This window comes from Microcaecilia unicolor, chromosome 10 (assembly GCF_901765095.1).
Source record: "Microcaecilia unicolor chromosome 10, aMicUni1.1, whole genome shotgun sequence".
Classification (NCBI taxonomy): Eukaryota; Metazoa; Chordata; class Amphibia; order Gymnophiona; family Siphonopidae; genus Microcaecilia; species Microcaecilia unicolor.
In genome coordinates this window covers 26,274,763-26,294,760 of record NC_044040.1, presented here as the reverse complement: position 1 = coordinate 26,294,760, position 19,998 = coordinate 26,274,763, and the positions used below count along the sequence as shown (strand labels likewise).

The window sequence follows — 19,998 nt, the reverse complement described above, 5'->3', positions numbered from 1 at the left end:
CTAGACGCTATTCTGCAAATACCTACTTAGCGTGCGTGGTGCCTCTTTACAAGGGCATGTACACAGGGAGAGACATAGGTGGGGTTCCCACTAACATGTGTAACTTACAGAATACTGTTTGTTTTGTGTGTCTCTGCAACATTTTAAGCCCACCTCTCACCCCCACCCTTTACACACATACACTCTTACACCAGCTATATGGCTGGTATAAGTTGGAGTGCCTAAATATTAGGTGTACCAACATTGGGTTACACTTGTACTCTATAACAGAACCTGGAAGTCCAAGTTCCATTATAGAATAGGCTCCTATCAGGTGGCCTTTGGGTGACAGGGAGGCACCCAGTTATAGAATTAACATAGAAACATGGCAGTAGATAAAGACCACATAGCCTATTGATAAGATATAATACAGCCAGAGACCCCCACTGGAATAGTGGAGGGCTGAAGGGGGCTGAACCTTAAAGCTCAGGCCATATAGAAACCCTGGTAAAGTCAACAATGTTATGGCTTGTGTGACTAGGAGCTTGCTGGAAGAGTATGGCCTAGTTTTCTAGCCTGGGCTAAGGCCTAAATAATCTAAAGTGGAAAAGTTAGGTTAAGAAAAGCTGAAAACAAAATGGAAGCCAGCTACAAAATGGATTCTCGTATGCCTGTATTTGGGTTAGAAAAAACTTGTTTTTCTAAAGAATAATGCCAGGTGTTAATAAAATAAGGAAGTAATAGTTGAAAAAGGAAAAGTACTGTCCAAGAGGGGAGGGAGTCTTTCCTGTGAGCATCTTTGTGGTCAAGCTAGTTTTAAGTAAACAACTTTAACATTAAGCCTAATGGGCCCCATTACTTAGAATGGGGCCAGGAGAGTATAAAAGACAGGGAGATTTTGGGCGTGTTAGAAGATCTCCTGATGTGCTAGACCGAGGTGCTGTCCGTCCGGCCGATCACCCCATCTACTTGTATACCTGATCCTGCTGTACTATTGTGGAAAGCTATAATAAAGCTGATTATTCTTGCAACCTGTTCCCTCACTCTTTCCTATAGAATATCTAGAAACTTAGTTAAACTCTTGGGTAAAAAATGGTTAGTAAGATAATACCTGAGCATACATATACCGGTTGGGAGTCAGATAAGCGCAAACACCTCATGGATGACAGCCTTCAGAGGAACCTCTCTGGTAGATGGCTAGTTTGCCAACCCACCACAGAGGGTCTTCTTGGGTCCATCCAACCCTAATTTAAAAACACTATCCAGTCTGCCCATCCATATGGTGTACTATGCCTTCCTCTGCTGTAGAGATCATATGTGCTTTTCCCACGCTTTCTTAAATTCATATTCAGACTTCATCACCATCTCCACCAGAAGACTGTCCCATGCATCCACCACCCTTTCAGAAAAGAAGTATTTCCTTAGATTACTCCTGAGTTTGTCCCCTTTAACCTTCATCCTGTGTCCCTCATTGAAAGAGACTCACCATCTGCATTTATGCCATGGATGTATAAATGTCTCTATCGTATCTTTTCTCTGCTGCCTTTCTTCCAAAGTATACATATTGAGATCTCTGTCCCCATATGCTGTGATAAAGATCACTGACCATTTTAGTAGCCGCCTTCTGGACTACTCTCTCTTTTTGAAGGTGAGGCCTCCAGAACGGTAGACAGTACTCTAAATAAGGTCTCGCCAGAGAGTAATACAGAGGCATTATCACTTCCTTTTTCCTGCTGGCCATTCCTCTTCCTGTGCCCCCCAAGCATCCTTCTGGCTTTTGTCATCACCTTTTCTACATGTTTGGCTAACTTAGTATCATCAGATATGATCACCCTTAAGTCCTGCTCTTCTTTTGTTCACAGAAGTCTTTCTCTTCCTATGCTGTACCTCTCACTAGGGTTTTTGCAGCCCAAATGTATGACCCTGCATTTTGTAGTATTAAATCTTAGCTGCCAAATTCTGGACCATTTTTTAAGCTTTCCCCTCATGCTATCCACACCATATGTACTCTATTGCAGAATTTGGTATCATCTGCAAAAGAAGTAAACCTTTCCAGATAGCCCTTCTGCAATATCACTTACAAAATGTTAAAACGAACTGGACCAAGAACTGATCCTTATGGCACACTTATCGGTAATGCCCCCTTTCTCAGAGTGAACTCCATTTACCACTACCCTTTGTCACCTTTCGCTCAACCACTTTCTAACCCAGTCAGTCACTTTAGGGTCTATTCCAAGGGCACTCAGTTTATAAGCTGCCTGTACAGAGCTTGTGTCAAAGGCTTGCTGAAATCTAAGTGCTTGACATCTATTGCTCTCCCTCAATTCAACTCTCTGGTCACGCAGTCAAAGAAGTTTCAGATTAGTGTGACAAGACCTACTTCTAATAAACCATGCTACCTGGGTCCTGCAATCCATTGGATTCCAGAAACCTCTCTATCCACTGTTTTAGAAGTGTTTCCATTAATTTACTAGTCACAGAGGCCAGACTAAAAGGTCTGTAGTTCCCAACTTCCTCCTTAGTTCTGCTTTTATGGAGAAGGACCATATCTGCCCTTCTTCCAACTCTAGAGAAGCATTGAAAAGCTAAAAAAAAAAAAACCAGTCACCAGAACTTCTCCAGGATCCTTCAGTATCCTCAGATGTATGTAATCCATCACCTTCACTTTTTTTGCCTTTAGCTGGCTTCTCACGAACACAATGTTGTGAAAATCGTTTAAGGTTTACTGCACTTCATTCCTATTTGCATTGGTCTACTGTAGTCCTGCTCCCAGCCCTCCATCTGTAAGCCGCATTGAGCCTGCCATGAGTGGGATAGCGCGGGGTACAAATGCAACAAAAAAAAAAAAAAAACACCACAGAACAGAAACATTTGTTAAACTATTCCACCTTATCCTTATTGGCTTCTACAAATTCAAAGTGGCATTATGAGGCTGAGAAGGGGGGGGGGGGAATTTGTCCTCCTATTACTAACATATCTTAAAAAAAAGACTCCCCCCCCCCCTTTTTTTTTTTTTTACTTTAGTTGCTATATTTTCTTCCATTTGCATCTTTGCTTTCCTGATTACTTTACCAGTTTGTCTTAGCTTTTCGAGGTATTGTTGCCCGTCTTCGTCTTTCTGTGAAAAACTTATCTTGACAAATCAAAATCTAAATAAGAATCAAATAATCTAAATTTCCTCCAAACATTAATTACTAAAAAATCAGGAAAATATAAACATTAATACAGTCTTCAAAAAAATCTGTATTAACAATTACAAATCAGTATACAATAATTAATATTCTCTACACATCACAAAACACATCTAAAGTAAAATACTAAACAACATTCATACTACACACCAAAATTAAAATTCTGAAAACTAGGAAAGACTATCAAACAGTGGCGTAGCCAAGGGTGGGCTCGGGTGGGCCCAGGCCCACCCAGTAGCAGCACATCTATGATGTGGCTGGCAGGGATTCCCCAAGCCCTAGCAGCCGAAAACTCCCAACAACTGTCTCTCCTAAATACCTTGTAAATGGCAGATCATCACCTGCAGTGAGCAGCGACTGATACATACTGTTCACACAGGCCCCACAGCCTTTTCTCTGATGTATTCTTGCCTATGCGGAAACAGGAAGTTGCATCAGAGAGAAGGGTGTGGGGCCAACATGAGCAGTGTGTATTAGTTGCTGCTCGCTACCAGTGAAAATCTGCTATTTAAAAGGTATGCTGGGGGGGGGGGGCAGGGTGAGAGACCATATGGCATGCAGGTGAGAGAGGGAGAGACCAAATCACTTGCGGAGTACTTCTGCCCACCCATCTTGGGCCCGGGCCCACCCAAAATCGAGTGTCTGGCTACGCCCCTGCTATCAAAGACTATTATTTTCCAATTGAAATTGTATCTATCACATGTGCGATGAGGAGGGGCATATTATTTGCCATGGAGTTTGCAACAACTGTAAATGTACTTAAACGTAATGGAAAGGACATCTAAAAAAATGTGATGTTATGATGATTTTAGATTATATAAATTTGTCCATGACACTGCAGAAATATTCAAATAAGCTCTAATTGTTGGTATCAAAATTCATACAATCTCTGTTTCTTTGTTAAATTGAAATGAATTTGATCCCTGTTGTCCGTTACTCTAGACTGGAACATGAGAAGCAAGACTGGGAATTAAAACTACAGACCAATGTCCAAAGTCACCAAAGAGCACTGGAAACCCTTCAGGAGGAAATCCAAGGGCTTCAGTCACAACTGAATGAATCATGTACACTACACAGTAACTGCCAGAAAGATGTAATGAAACTGGCTGAGGAAGACAAGAAATTAAGAGTCCTGCTGGAGGAAATGACTCTGTCATATTCCAAGAGTGAGAAAATGAGAGAAGATAAAGAAACAACAGTCAAGAAGCAAGAGGCCCAATTGCAGGAGTATAAATTCAGTTGTGAACAGCTTCAGGCTGACCTCCTTACTTCCAAAGAGTTAATCAACAAGTTGCATGAAGAGATAGGGGCAAAAGATCAGAAGATTATCAGCCTACTTGCTGCCAAGGAGGAGGCTGTGGCAGCAAACATATTAGAACTTCAGCAGCAAAATGCAGAAGATGTTAAGGAGCTGGAGGACAGGTTGAGAGAGAAAGAAGAAGAGAGAGGACGTTTGGAAGCCGAGAGAGAGAAACTACAGGGTAGGCTCACTAGCCTTACTGCAAAGATGAAGACCATGAAAGAGGAAAGCAAGCAGCTCAAGGCCAGTTTGGATTCCTTTACCAAGTCAATGTCTTCTCTTCAGGATGACCGGGATCAAGTGCTTGGAGAGTACAAGCAGCTTGAGGAACGTCACCTAAATGTGATCCTTGATAAAGACCAGCTTATTCAGGAGGCAGCATCTGAGAACAACACACTGAAAGAGGAAATTCGAAGTTTGCTTAGCAAGATGGATGATATCAACTCTGAAAATGCCAAGCTGGCTGCTGAACTAGTGAGGTACAGAGAGGATTTGAACCATGTGATTACTTTGAAGGATTCCCAGCAAAAACAACTTCTCAAAGTACAACTGGAGCAAATACATGTTTTAGAGGATGCAAAGGCCAATATGGATGGACAGCTGAAAGATTCACAAACAGTCGTGGAAGATCTCAAACAGACTATTAACGTTCTTCAACAGGACAAGCAGAAAATGACAGAAGAAGCAGAGACTCAGAAGTTATGCATTTCTCAGTTGAACAGCGATGTGATGGCTTTGAAAGAAAGTAACACAGTTTTGGAGCTTGAGTCACAATTAAAGGAAAAAGTGCAGGACATTCAGAGGCTGAACAATAATCTTTCTGGCCTGCAGAAGAGGATAGAAGAGTTGGAAGAGGAAATAATCCATGTGAAGGAGGAGGCTGCCAATAAGGTGCAGGTGGTGGAAGGAAAACATGAGAAGGAATTACAAAGCCTGAAGCATGATACAGGAATCATGAGGAGTGAGACAGAAACTGCAGAAGAGAGGGTGGCAGAGTTGGCTAGAGATCTAATGGAGATGGAGCAGAGACTCCTTACCGTAACTGAAGAAAACAAAGACCTGAAAGGCCAAATCCAGTCTTTTGGGAAGTCCATGAGCTCTCTCCAAGACAGCCGAGACCAAACCCAGGAAGAACTAACAAAACTGGGAAAGAAATACTTGACAGATCTAGAGGTCCAGCACTCAACGATTCAAAATCTTGAGAAAGAATTGGCTCAGCTAAAGGAAGAGCACACCTCTGTTGTAAAGGAAAGAGACTCTCTAAGTACTGATCTTACATCCCTGACGAGCAATTTAACTGAAGACAGCATGTCTGCCCAGATTGATCAGCTAAGCCGCCAGCTCCGATCCAAGGATGAAGAAAAAACCCATTTAGCATCAGAGTTGGAGGCTGCTTCTACTCAACTGCAATCATTCTCCAAGGCTATGGCAAGCCTGCAGGATGAAAGGGATCGACTACTGAGCGAGCTGGATAAGATCAAGAAGCTGGAAGACAAGAAGCAGCAATCAACACTGTCTAGCCCAGCAGAAATTCAGAGCTTGAAAAATGCTCTTTCATCACTGCAGAATGACAGAGACAGACTGGTAAGCCATTGAGCGTCTAATTTCTCTTCTATCCCATCACATCCTGCGACAACTGACACATTTTGCTCTTCAAATGGTATATTTTAAATGTGATTAAATTCTGTGTGTATGAAAGCCTCTTAATTCTGTGAGTGAATTATATGTATGTTTGTGTACTTGCTGCAATTCCTTTGTGTGAATTTTAGAGAATGGCTCCTCTGTTTGTTAGTACCCAAATCTGTTCTGTGATGAGACATTTGTTGCTTCTTTGGCTGTTCTTTTCTTCATGTCAAGCTGAAGGAATTAAAGAACCTACAGGAGCAGTATTTGCGGATTGGGGAGGAAACGTCTGACATTGCTCGCCTAAATGCCCAGCTACAGGCAAGTCAGCAGCAAGTAGAAAAGGAGCGGCACCTCCAGGAGCAGCTGAGGTTGGATAATACCTTCCAGCAGCAGGAGCTCCAGCAGCTCAGGTTAGAACTGATCACCGATCCATGTTAATCTGCCCCTTTTACTGTCATCCTGCTGCATAATTGTGCTCCGTCTGAAATTTACAGACCTTCTTAACTGCATTCTCTCTAGTTTCGCTTCAGGCAGTATGTAGGGAACAGGTGCATGATACACTAGAGAGCTGCACGGGAGTGGGGGTCTCCTCCGTGTCTGCGGGGATCCCGCGAGGATGGATCCGAGTCCGTGGGAATCCCATAGGGATGGGCCTAGATCCTGCAGGATCCCCGCAGAAGTGCCTTCCCTCCCCCCGAGCGCAGGGTGCCCTCCCGGCACATACCTCGAGGTACCCTGGCGGTCTGGTGGCTTCTTTGGGGCATGAAAGATCCCTACTCTTTCCTGCCCACTGCAGCGGCGCTGATCCTGTCCTCTCTGCTCTTTTAAAATGGCTGCCGAGACTTCCAGCGGGCGGCCTCACGTGACTTCCACAGAAGTCTTGCGAGGCCGCCACTGGCAGTCTCGGCAGCCATTTTAAAAAGGCAGTGAGGAGAGGATCAGCGCTGCGGTACCAGGCAGGAAAGAGTGGGGATCTTTCCTGTCCCAAAGAAGCCGTTAGACCACCAGGGTTGCTTCGAGCTATGTGCCGGGAGGGCACCCAGGGTCGGAGGGGAGGTGGATGGATGGAGCCGGGAAGGTAAAAGGGTAAGTCTGTTTCCCCTTCCTTGCACCGCTGTCATCACGTTCACTCAAAACAAAACGAGTGAACCTATGACCTGCTGCATCCACATTGTCGTTCTTTATTGTTGGTGGCATTTTTATTTAGAGCGTATTTTCAAAGCATTTAGACTTACAAAGTTCCATAGTAACCTATGGAACTTTGTAAGTCTAAGTGCTTTGAAAATGAGCCCCTTAATCTCCCTTATATTTTCAAACATGCCAGCTTGTGCAGCATATGAATGTACACAGAGGAAGTATAATGACGGAATAATTTTTCATAGGTAGAGTAGTAATTTGTTGTAAATCGTAATCAGTGTGTTGTTTGGAGTGGCTGGTTATAGGGTTACCCTAGCATGTGTTCGTTCAGAGATTTTTTTTTTTCTCCTGTTAAAGGGCCAGTAAAACAGACATGTTATGAGAATCACGCTCAACATTCAGAGTTTCTATCAATCTATTATATCCCGCATTAAACATGAATTAAGTTGAAACCTGGGAGCATTTAAAATCTGTGCCTGCATCTAAACAAATAGATGGCATGTGGGAACTTGCTCCTTTTGTTTTGTGAATTGCAGTGGTATATTATAAAAATGCAGTTGCCTTTTTTATTACTATTTTTCACAGAAAGGTCAATTGAATAATTAGAGAAGGGCTTCCTTCATGCAGAAGTTTTGTCCAGCATCAGTCTAAATGTGCCAACATTGTCCAGTTCAGAACACTATTAGCTGCCAAGTTCATACAAAGTTAATTATGTTCAGTAGAAAATCGATCTGTTGCCTCAGGCTGCTTGCTATGTGAATGTTGCATCAAGTATTACAAATTAAGGGCATTTGTTTTAATTCATTTATCCAGTCCTTACATGTACATGGTTTTGCTTTTTAATCCCAAAGGTGAATCGTAAGGGTGGTTGAACTATTAGGTATAAACTGTGTTGTTTCTGACTTGACTTGTTTTGGAATTTGGACTGCTTTTGGGTCCTGTGATGATCTGTACGTCTGCTGTCTTAGCAGAGTACGGAAGAAAATGATTTATGTTATTTTTACTTCTTATAGAATCTGGCTTTCTTGAGGGGGAGGGGTCAAGGTGACTATGGCACGCCAAGGTCTTGGCGGGCTGGGATAGAGGAGATTACTTGCTGCAGGGACGGACTAGATTCCCCACGGGGACGGATGGGATGGGTTAGATTCCAGTGGAGACAGGCGTGAACGGGTTGGATTTCTGTCCCCATGTAGCTCTCTACTATACATCTATATATAGTTTTGCTGCAAAGACAAATGACAATTGAGCTTCTCGCAGCAGCAAGTGGTTACTACAGTAAGACTCCAATAACATCTTCTTACAGTAGCTTAAGACTTGCATCGGGAATCTTTTCCGGAGCTGGGAAGGCGGTAGAACGAGAGGACATGAAATGAGATTGAAGGGGGGCAGACTCGGGAAAGATATCAGGAAGTATTTTTTCACGGAGAGGGTGGTGGACGCTTGGAATGCCCTCCCGCGGGAGGTGGTGGAGATGAAAACGGTAACGGAGTTAAAACATGCGTGGGATATGCATAGAGGAATCCTGTGCAGAAGGAATGGATCCTCAGAAGCTTAGCTGAAATTGGGTGGCGGAGCAGTTGGGGGGAAGAAGGGGTGGTGGTTGGGAGGCGAGGATAGGGGAGGGCAGACTTATACGGTCTGTACTAGAGCCGGTGATGGGAGGCGGGAAATACTGCTGGGCAGACTTATATGGTCTGTGCCCTGAAAAGGACAGGTACAAATTCAAGGTAAGGTATACACAGATGAGTTTGTCTTGGGCAGACTGGATGGACCATGCAGGTCTTTTTCTGCCGTCATCTACTATGTTACTATGATGTTGGGATGGACACAGGGGCACAAGCCTAATACTGCCGAGGGGCCAGAGAGATACCTACTGCTTCAATTTTGTTTGGATTGAGTTGATTTGAACATATTACTCCAATACTGATGAAGTTACATTAGTTGCCCGTAGAATTTTGGATTCAATATAAATTTCTGCTGTTGGTATTTAAAGTAGTAACTAACGTTGTACCATCTGTAATTGTTGCTAGCTTGCACTTAAATCAGCCATTGAGATCCCTGCAATGTGCTCTGCAAATGTATTAGATGTACCTACTTACGGGTAGTACGTTTGCAACAGTATAGACTAGAGCTTCTTGCTGGCCTCCCACTTAGTCACCTCTCCCCTCTCCAGTCGGTTCAAAACTCTGCTGCCCGTCTCATCTTCCGCCAGGGTCGCTTTACTCATACTACCCCTCTCCTCAAGACCCTTCACTGGCTCCCTATCCGTTTTCGCATCCTGTTCAAACTTCTTCTACTAACCTATAAATGTACTCACTCTGCTGCTCCCCAGTATCTCTCCACACTCGTCCTTCCCTACACCCCTTCCCGTGCACTCCGCTCCATGGATAAATCCTTCTTATCTATTCCCTTCTCCACTACTGCCAACTCCAGACTTCACGCCTTCTGTCTCGCTGCACCCTACGCCTGGAATAAACTTCCTGAGCCCCTACTTCTTGCCCCATCCTTGGCCACCTTTAAATCTAGACTGAAAGCCCACCTCTTTAACATTGCTTTTGACTCGTAACCACTTGTAACCACTCGCCTCCACCTACCCTCCTCTCTTCCTTCCCGTTCACATTAATTGATTTGCTTACTTTATTTATTTTTTGTCTATTAGATTGTAAGCTCTTTGAGCAGGGACTGTCTTTCTTCTATGTTTGTTCAGCGCTGCGTATGCCTTGTAGCGCTATAGAAATGCTAAATAGTAGTAGTAGTAGCCTCAATTTTTTATGTTATGGGAACTTTATAGTGGAATAAGTTACCTTGTTCAATGCGATTAGATCTTTGGATCAGTTTAAACAGGTGGTAAAGACATAACTTTTTCAGTGTGCTTTCTCAGACTATATGAGTAGTTAATCAGGCTGTATATAATGTTTCCTTGCCAAAAGGTAACCTGGTGATGTGATGTGATGTGATGTGAACTTTGGATTGATAATAAGAAAGGAGTATTGTGTGTTTTGTGTGTGATTTTTTTTTTTTGTATGGTTTTGTTTAAAATGCGTTGTATGTTTTATTATATACAGCTGAGAATGGTAGATTGTGCGGTATAGAAAATATATATAGATAGAAATAAATAAAATAATCTGAAATGGTGGGGGACTTGAGAGATGGCTGGCATGAGATCGGAGTACAGAGAAACACTAGCAGAGAGATTACTGAAGTGAAGTGGGCAGCAACGTTGTTCATTGTTGACGTAGTCTTTAAGACCACATGGTTATAGAATATAGGTACCAAGATTCCATTATGGAATGCTAGTGTAACCCAGTTTCGGCATGCCTAACATCTAGGTACCTGCAGTTCCACCAGGCCTAGAGCTGGCATAAGGGCAGGTACCTAAATGCAGCAGGGATGCGCATAATGTACAGTGTTCTGTAAGTTACCTGTGTTAGTGGGACCGCTGCCTAATTCCCTCCCATGCTTCACACATGTATTCGCCCCCTTGCAAATATTGCTATGTAAGTTACCTGAGTATTTGTAAAATAATGCTTACATGCTCTGCTAGCACGTACACTGGTAACGTAAGCATTACTATTCTACACATTTACCAGCATAGTTTTAAAATAGTTTGCAATTGTTTAAACATTTAGTATGACCTTTAACGATACATTAGTCCAGCCTTTATTAGGAAACTCCCTTAGCAAACGCTTTGCACCCTATGCCTTATTTTGTTGCGAAAATTTAAATCATAACTTCATCGTCTTAGCTAAACTCCATTTTGCTAAAATGGATCTTAATGGACACTTCCTGAATGAGATTATTTTGAAAACAGGAACCATCCAGTTTTTACATCATCTTGAAAAAACACTTGTTAATAGTAGTAATAACTTTTTTTAATAGTAGTACATTTGTGTTTGGGTTATTTGGAAAAATATTCCGCATTCGATTCAAACTTCTCTTATTGACTTATAAGTGCCTTCACTCTACCGCTCCCCAGTACCTCTCCACTCTTGTCTCTCCCTACGCCCCCTCTCGAGTACTCCGTTCTGTGGATGAATCTCTCTTGTCTGTCCCCTTCACCTCTACTGCTAACTCCAGACTCCGTTCCTTTTACCTCGCCGCACCTCATGCCTGAATAGACTTCCCGAGCCTGTACGTCTAGCCCCGTCTCTTGCCTTTTTCAAATCCAGGCTAAAAGCCCACCTCTTTAACTCTGTTTTTGACTCCTAACCACTACTCACTTGCCCCTGTACCCTTCTATCCCCTCCTCTTTAATTCCCCTACCTCTTTTTCTGTTTACCTGTCCAATTTAGATTGTAAGCTCTTTGAGCAGGGACTGTCTTTTCGTGTATGGTGTACAGCGCTGCGTATGCCTTGTAGCGCTATAGAAGTGATAAGTAGTAGTAGTAGGGTCCTGTTTTATCCAGATACTGTGTAAAATGTGGTCATCTAGGTTATAGAATTGCCCTTAAAATCTCTAGTTCCTCATTTGAAATTCTGATCTTGACCCGTGATATCGGCTAACTAACCCCCCTTTTTACAAGGCCGCATCGCAATACCGACACAGCTGATACACTTTGAATGAACTGTGTTGGTATTACTGCACCAGTAGTCGCTAGCACAGCTTTATGAAAGGTGAGGGTAAGTGAGACCCTCCTGACTGCCAGCCTGGGAGTGATTTGGTAGTTAAGGCAGGGCTGTAGACAGCCCTTAGCTATCTCCACTGGAGAGTCGTAGTGTTAAGTACATTTACTTTGTGCTTTCTGTAGAGAGGAGAAGGCATTCTGGGAATCCCAGGGTGAGAGACTGAAGGAGCAGTACCTGACAGCCCTGGCTGACAAAGACCAGCACATCAGTGACCTCCAGAGACTACTGCATGAAATGAAGTCTAATTTTTCCAAGCCAAAGGTCATTAATGAGCAGTACCAAAGACAGGTAAGTTTTCCAGCATAAGAGAATCTAATAATTACAATAGCAGTGATTATTGTGTAAATGAGGGAAAAGTCTCAACTACTACAGCTATATTCACACATTGGTGTTCATTTTATAGCATGTAGAAAAAAGTCATCACCGACTGAAAAACCCTCAATTGTTTGTTTTCTCTTCTTTACTTTTTATTGAAAAATTTTTTTTTAATTTTTTAAATATGATATCCTCTGAATTGAATTGTCATATTATCTTTTCGATTCCGCGCCTGTTCCATCTCAGTACTGCGCCGGTTCCTAGGGTCCCGTTTCGAATATCTTCATCAGGGAACCCGCTCACACCAAGGTTTCAGCGCCAGGCATGCTTTACTTAATTTTTATTGTCCGCGTTCTACAAGATTATCGGCGCTGGCGCTGAAACCTTGGTGTGAGCGGGTTCCCGGCGCAGTACTGAGATGGAACAGGCGCGGAATCGAAAAGATAATATGACAAGATAAGTGAACGGCTATGCTTCTTTTCTAATAAGTGAACAATTTATTTTTAGTTCCACTTAGACATTACAGTTATTCAATTCAGAGGATATCATATTTAAAAAAAATTTTAAAAATTTTTCAATAAAAAGTAAAGAAGAGAAAACAAACAATTGAGGGTTTTTCAGTCGGTGATGACTTTTTTCTACATGCTATAAAATGAACACCAATGTGTGAATATAGCTGTAGTAGTTGAGACTTTTCCCTCATTTACACAATAATCACTGCTATTGTAGTTATTAGATTTTCTGAAGTGTGAGCAGTGTATCTGGTGTTGGAATTCCAGCATAAGGGAACAAAGATGCGAACGGAACTTGAAAGGGTTCCACAGTTCATAAATAACAAAAGCTGTAGTTACATTTTAATTATTTGACCATTATAATGGATATAGTGGGACATAAAAATTTATAAATAGATGAGAATCTGATGAGGAATATTGCAAGTATCTTTAAAGATGGGACAGAAATAATACAGTGGATACGGAACAACATAGTAACATAGTAGATGACGGCAGAAAAAGACCTGCATGGTCCATCTAGTCTGCCCAAGATAAACTCATATCTTGAATTTGTACCTGTCTTTTTCAGGGCACAGACTGTATAAGTCTGCCCAGTAGTATTTCCCGCCTCCCAACCACCAGTCCCATCACCAGCTCTGGAACAGACCATATAAGTCTGCCCTCCCCTATCCTAGCCTCCCAACCACCAAACCCTCTTCCCCCCACCTGCTCCGCCACCCAATTTCAGCTAAGCTTCTGAGGATATCTTAAAATTTTTAATTTCTGTTTATAAAGGAAAAATTAAGAGTATGAAGTAGTACAGAAAAGAACACTGTACAATATCAACCTTTGCCAAGCAAGATCAGAGGAAAAACTGAAATGCATTAAAACTTAATAAACCTAGACACTATGGCTCTCGTTTGTATAGTATATGCCCTAGCTTCCTGAACTGAGACATTTTAAAGGCATTTGGATAAGGTTTCTGATTATTAAAATAAACCGGTAGATATCTGGATATGTAAATTTTAGTTGCTGGTCTATGGAGAATCCCATTTTGAGGTCATGAAGCTAATTCTTCTACTGTTAATAACATTATTTTCTTTGGATCACCATAGAAACAGAGTTTGAGCATGGTGTTACTGCTGTTGGTGTTCCCCGTTTTCCGAAAGCAGAAAAACAAAAGTAAAGGTGACAGGGGAGTCCCAAAAGTTGAATCTTTAATGGTGTAAAATGTATTATTTTGTTGAATAAAAAACTCGACTCTACACGAATTTGTGTTTCGGCCTGGGGCCTACTTCAGTAGTCTGCTCTATTTGAGTAAGAGTATTGTTTTTTTTTTTTTTTTGTTACATTTGTACCCCGCGCTTTCCCACTCATGGCAGGCTCAATGCGGCTTACACGGGGCAATGGAGGGTTAAGTGACTTGCCCAGAGTCACAAGGAGCTGCTTACTTAACATTTCTAGAGCGCTACTAGGGTTACGCAGCGCTGTACAAATTAACAACTAAGGACGGTCCCTGCTCAGAAGAGCTTACAATCTAAAGGACGAAATGTCAAATTGGGGTAGTCTAGATTTCCTGAGTAGAGGTGTTGTGATTAGCTGCCGAAAGTGACATTGAAGAGGTGGGCTTTGAGCAATGATTTGAAGATGGGTAGGGAGGGGGCCTGGCGTATGGGCTCAGGGAGTTTGTTCCAAGCATGGGGTGAGGCGAGGCGGAATCAAACTCAGTTCCTCAGTTCCCCAGGACCAAAGTCCACCACCCTAACCACTAGGCCACTCCTCCACTAATTTAGGGAGTCAAAACTGGGAGTCAAAACTAATTGTTTACGTGTGTGCACAATTTTAAAAACTGGCCCCATAATGTGACCGATTGAAAAAGCTTTATTTTATTTTTCTTGTGTTTCTATTCAGGCTTCTTCCGAGACAGCCAGCTGCACAGATGCCCATCAGGGGGATTACGCTGAGACTGGCCATCTTCGATCCCAGCTCAGTGACTCCCTGAATCAGTTACACCAGAAAGAGCTGAGAATCCAGCAGTTGAACAGCAAGGTACTTCAATTGCTCTGTATTGCAGCTTCCTACCAAGTCACATTCTATCTAGGAAGAATTCTGCACTAGGATTGGCTGCTGTCACATCTGTCCCACACAAGTAACCTTACTTCTACCAGGTCTAATCCATGAAGAGTATTTTAAGCCAGGCCTATATTTTTTAAAAGCTAGAGAATTAGAGAGAAAAGTAATGAAGACTGGATCAAAGTGGTTCAGATTCAAGCAATTCTATTGGTACAACAGTTTGTGCATGTGTTGCCAAAGTAAATTAATACACAGAATGGTAAAAAGAAAAGGATTAAAGTTTATTTTGGAGTTTGGAGTTAATTAGCAGTTCTATAATTCAGCATATTGGCACCATATCTTTTAGCATCCTCCGTTCAAAGCTTTACTTAACCCTCAGTGAAGCATGGTCTGAGGTTTTACACACTGTTTTGAGTTCTAAAACCAATGTTTTACAAACCATACTAGCTCGTGCCCTTCATTTCCTGGGTCCTATGCTATACCGAGACCTTGGCCTGTAAGTTTTCTATTACCATCAGAAATTAAAGCAGCAACCACACCTGCTGTGATATTTAATTTTTGTAGTGAGTTCAGTTTATATGTGTCTTCATACGTTTATTTATTTATTTTTTGCATTTGTAATCCCACATTATCCCACCTTTTTACAGGCTCAATGTGGCTTACATTATGCGTAATGGCGATCGCCATTTCCGGAATGAGAAATGCAAAGTAGTGTTACATTAAAGTTCATAAATGTTAAAGTAAATTATAAAGTAGTTTGGATAAACAGTTATTAACCTTTCTCTGTTTTAATGACTTCAGTGCCACCATAGTGGCATTTCTTTAAGTCCCTGGTATCAGTCGTTGTTACCATGACTGGTAAAGTCTTCTCATAAGACTCAGAGTTCTGTGTGATAATGATACCCTTTGTGAGTTATGTTACCTTTATTTAGATAAATAAAATAAAACCAAAATATTACAATGCAGGTATATATGTCAGTATGGCATTGCACTGAGAAACGCAAGAACTTCATAGTAATATGGTTCACGTATGGAGACAGCTGCTGTTTATCCCTGACGCATTTACAGTCAACAGTTAGCAAGTTTGCAGCTGCTACAAACAAATTCCTTCATCAGCACCCTGCACTTCCCAAAGAAAAATACGTATTTCTAAAAGGAAAGCTGGACCTTCTTTTCCCTTTCCATCAACCACTATATCAAAAATGTTAAGGGGCCCGTTTCCAGAATTCACGTGGACTTGGAAGAACCGTTTCAGTGGGACCACCCTGCGGACTTTCCCTTTCAAAACTGGATCTGCAAAAATCTGTGGGTGCAAGCATACTTATGGGCTTGGCACCTGTTACATGTGCGGGTCAAGTCTTGGGGGGCGGGGGCGAGAGTACATGCTGAGATTTGAAAATTGAATCTCTGCATGTACTTTAACTCCAGAGCTCCCATTCCCCCCACCTTCCCCTTCAACCAGAAATGTCATTTTTATCTACATTGACGAGGCAATTTTCCAAACTTTTGCAATAATTACATCTTAACCAAAGAAAAGTCTTTTGAAAATTGAGCTTCCCAAATTCAGAGGCAAGAATAAAGTTCATTTCAAATAGGAAAGTACTACCAATACTACTACTTATTATTTCTATAGCGCTACTAGATGTAGTCTTGAGTTGAATGGACAAGAGAAAAGATAAGTCCAACATACGGCATCTAAGTTTAGGTGCCAATTGGGCACATAATTAATAGATCCCCATTTTCTTATGCACATAAGTTCTAGCTGAGCACTCAGCACTAGTCTATAAATGACGCATGAGACTCGCTTACCCCCGGATTCTATATAGCGTGCCTAGAGATCCGCAGCAAAATCCAAGCGTGTTCTGTAACAGTGTGTGTAAGTTAATTGGCTTAACAAGCACTAATTGGCAGTAATAGAATTTTCGCACACAGCTCCCTAAGCGTATTCTGTAACGCACTGCGCCTAAATTTTAATGCATGCAGGCAAAAGGCGTGATTATGGGCATGGAAATGGGCATTTCATGAGCGTTCCGAAATTTAAGCGCTTAGTTATAGTGCCATGTTTTTGTTGGTGTGAATGGAGGCACTGTAATATCAGCTAAGTGTATTTTATATACCGTGCCTAAGTCTAGGCGTCTCTTATAGAATATGCTTAGTCAACAATGTTTTATGCGTGGATTTTTTTAGGCGCCATATTTAGAATCTCCTCAGTGCGTAAATGTAAGGGAGTGTTCACAGGGGAAGAACATGGGCAGAGCCAACATTTACTGATCTTCAAGGCCCTGAAATGAATTGGCCCCGAGTATTTGAAGAATAGGATGATCCTCCACACAATGCCAAGGACACTAAGGTCCTCCCAAGGACTGTCACTAACCACACCCTCTCCAAAAGACATTACACGATGTGATACCCCCAAGCGAGCCTTCTCCGGAGCAGGGGCGTATCTGGAATCCGGCGGTAGGGGGAGCCAGAGAGGGGGGGCACATTTTTGCCTCCCTCCCCCCCCCCGCCGCCGCCGCCGCCTCTCTCCACCCCCTCCCCGCCATCAACCCTCCCCCGCTGCTTACTTTTGCTGGCGCCGAGGTCCCGACCCGCAATCTCCGTTTTTCGTCTTCCTCCGTGGCCATGCTTCCAGGAAGTAACGCTGCAGTGCTGATTCGTTGACTCCAGTTCGACGTCTGACGTCAGACGTCGAACTGGATTCAACGAATCAGCACTGCAGCGTTACTTCCTGGAAGCATGGCCACGGAGGAAGACGAAAAACGGAGATTGCGGGTGGACCTCGGCGCCAGCAAAAGTAAGCAGCGGGGGAGGGTTGACGGCGGGGAGGGGGGCCAGGGCGAAATCTGCGGGGGCCCAGGCCCCTGTGGCCCCACGCAGATACGCCCCTGCTCCGGAGTAGCCCCCACACTCTGGAATGCACTGCCTGAAAGGCTGTGATCAACACAAGACTATCTCTACTTCAGGAAGCAGGTGAAAGCTTGGCTTTTCAAGCAGGCCTTTAATGGAAGAAGAAACTAACTTGTTAGACTCACTCACACACACAAGAAGTGACTCGGGCTGCACACACTGCAGCGGGACATGTTTATCCACTCCTACCCTAGCTGAGATAATATTAGGCAATTGCAGCAGTAAAATTATTCAATTAATACAAAGTATGGCAATGTCAACACAATATGTTATAGCATTATAATTGATAGTGAAGGGTAAGGCAAAGTTGTAACATATAGATGGGTAAGAAAGTAAGGTGACTGATTTGAAGAAAGCTGCACATGAGGTCAGAGAGATGGTTAATTGCTCAAGTTTGATCTATTATTAACTGTACACCGCTTTGAGTGAATTCCTTCAAAAGGGCGGTAAATAAATCCTAATAAATAATAAATTTACACACACATCTTACCGAATTCTATAAGTTAAATGCTAAATTTCTACATTTAGGCATGCCCACTTACACCAGTTATTGACATGGCATTAGTGGATGAGCCTAAATGTAGCCACGTTGATGCCGATTTACGCTAATATCTTAACAGAGTCTTGGCACAAAGATTCCATTATAAAATTAGCACTCAGCACACAGTTTCTAGGCACCTAAATTGTGGCCTCATTTATAGAATTGTGCTGTATAATAAACATTATAGAATTTTTTTTAGAAACGAGAACAGTCGCGAGTGGAGTGGAGGAGTGGCCTAGTGGTTAGGGTGGTGGACTTTGGTCCTGAGGAGCTGAGTTCGATTCCCGGCCCAGGTAGCTCCTTGTGACTTTGGGCAAGTCACTTAACCCTCCATTGCCTGCCGCATTGAGCCTGCCATGAGTGGGAAAAAGTGCGGGGTACAAATAAAAATAAAAAAAAAAAGTAAAACCAGACAAGAAGAGCTCAGACGTTCACCCCTTTCTTTCGTTGATTTTTCAGCATCCATTGGAATCCTAAACACCGTTAACAATATTTACCCCCTAATATTAATCTCCCTCAGGAAAAGCTCTGTTATGATTCTGTTCCCCATTCTTGACCTGTCATCTCCTGAGAATACCATTCTATCTTCTCCTGTAACTTCTGAAGTCCCTTCTCACATTAAATATGAAAATTTAATGTCGTGAACTTAAAATACAACTGTGCCAGTATTGGAAACTAATGGCAACTGGGTCAGAAGTGGTCTAGTGGAACATTTCTATGGGACTCGTCAATTCACTCTTGCTGCAGCAAGAAATAAGTAGTGGTAATACGTTTTGTAAATGCTGTTTAGCTAATGCCACATTTGTGTCCATCACAATAGGTCCGAGTGTGGCTTGATTAATGCTTGCACTAATATTCTCTAATTATTTTGAAATTCGGAAAGATCTACTACTACTAAACATTTCTATAGCGCTACTAGACTTACGCAGCGCTGTACAAATTAACATGAAAAGACAGTCCCTGCTCAACAGAGCTTACAATCTAAATTGGACAAATGAACAGACAGCTAGGGGTGGGGAAATTGCAGTGGTAGGGGTGATAAGTGAGGGTGTTGAGTAAGAGAGTCGAAAGCAGTAGCAAAGAGGTGGGCTTTAAGCCTACACTTGAAGACAGCCAGAGACTGAGCCTGACGTACTGGCTCAGGGAGTCTATTCCAGGCATAGGGAGCAGCGAGATAGAAGGAACGGAGCCGGGAGTTAGCAGTGGGGGAGAAGGGGGACGACAAAGATCATAAGTTTCTCACCAGTTTCAATTTCCGTAAAACCGTCCCCAAAACGTGTGAACATTGTGGATGTTTAATGGCAGTGTATAGTGTTAGAGAGAGAACGATTATGGCAAATAGGACAGGGAGTGATAATTAACAGCAGTCCAATAAGCAGCTAGCAGCACTGTATAGACAAACACTGAACTTATCCACTTCTTTCCTTCCTGTATCCCCTAGTTGGTCCCTGACTTGTCTTTTATTATGTAATCCCATTTCCTGATTCAGATTTTACCTCCTTTCTCCCAAATTATAAAACAACAAGCTTAAGGGCCCAACACGCGTCAATTTTGAGTTACTGCCCGGCTACCGCGTGGCCCTTGCGGTAATTTCATTTTTGACACGTCCACTAAGCATTCCAGTAATTTTTCTTTTTTTCTGGCACACAGGCGGTATTCGGCATTTTCACGCATAGACAGTTACCGCCCGGTTACCACATGAGACCTTAGCGGTAAGGTCTCAGACCCAAAATGGACGCGCGGCAATTTTCATTTTTGCCGCACGTCCATTTTTGGCAACAATTTTTTAAAAAGGTATTTTTTTACAGG

General features: G+C 42.6%; 1 protein-coding gene across 2 annotated transcripts in view; it reads left to right on the top strand.

Annotated features, from left to right (window-relative positions):
• Positions 1-19,998, top strand: part of GOLGB1 (golgin B1) — an 81,987-nt gene that overhangs the window by 38,887 nt on the left and 23,102 nt on the right. For both annotated transcript variants that reach the window (XM_030217063.1, XM_030217061.1), the window contains exons 12-15: positions 4,113-6,054; positions 6,328-6,506; positions 11,982-12,147; positions 14,577-14,714. In XM_030217063.1, coding sequence (XP_030072923.1) covers positions 4,113-6,054; positions 6,328-6,506; positions 11,982-12,147; positions 14,577-14,714 — 2,425 coding nt within the window. The remainder of the gene's footprint in view (positions 1-4,112; positions 6,055-6,327; positions 6,507-11,981; positions 12,148-14,576; positions 14,715-19,998) is intronic.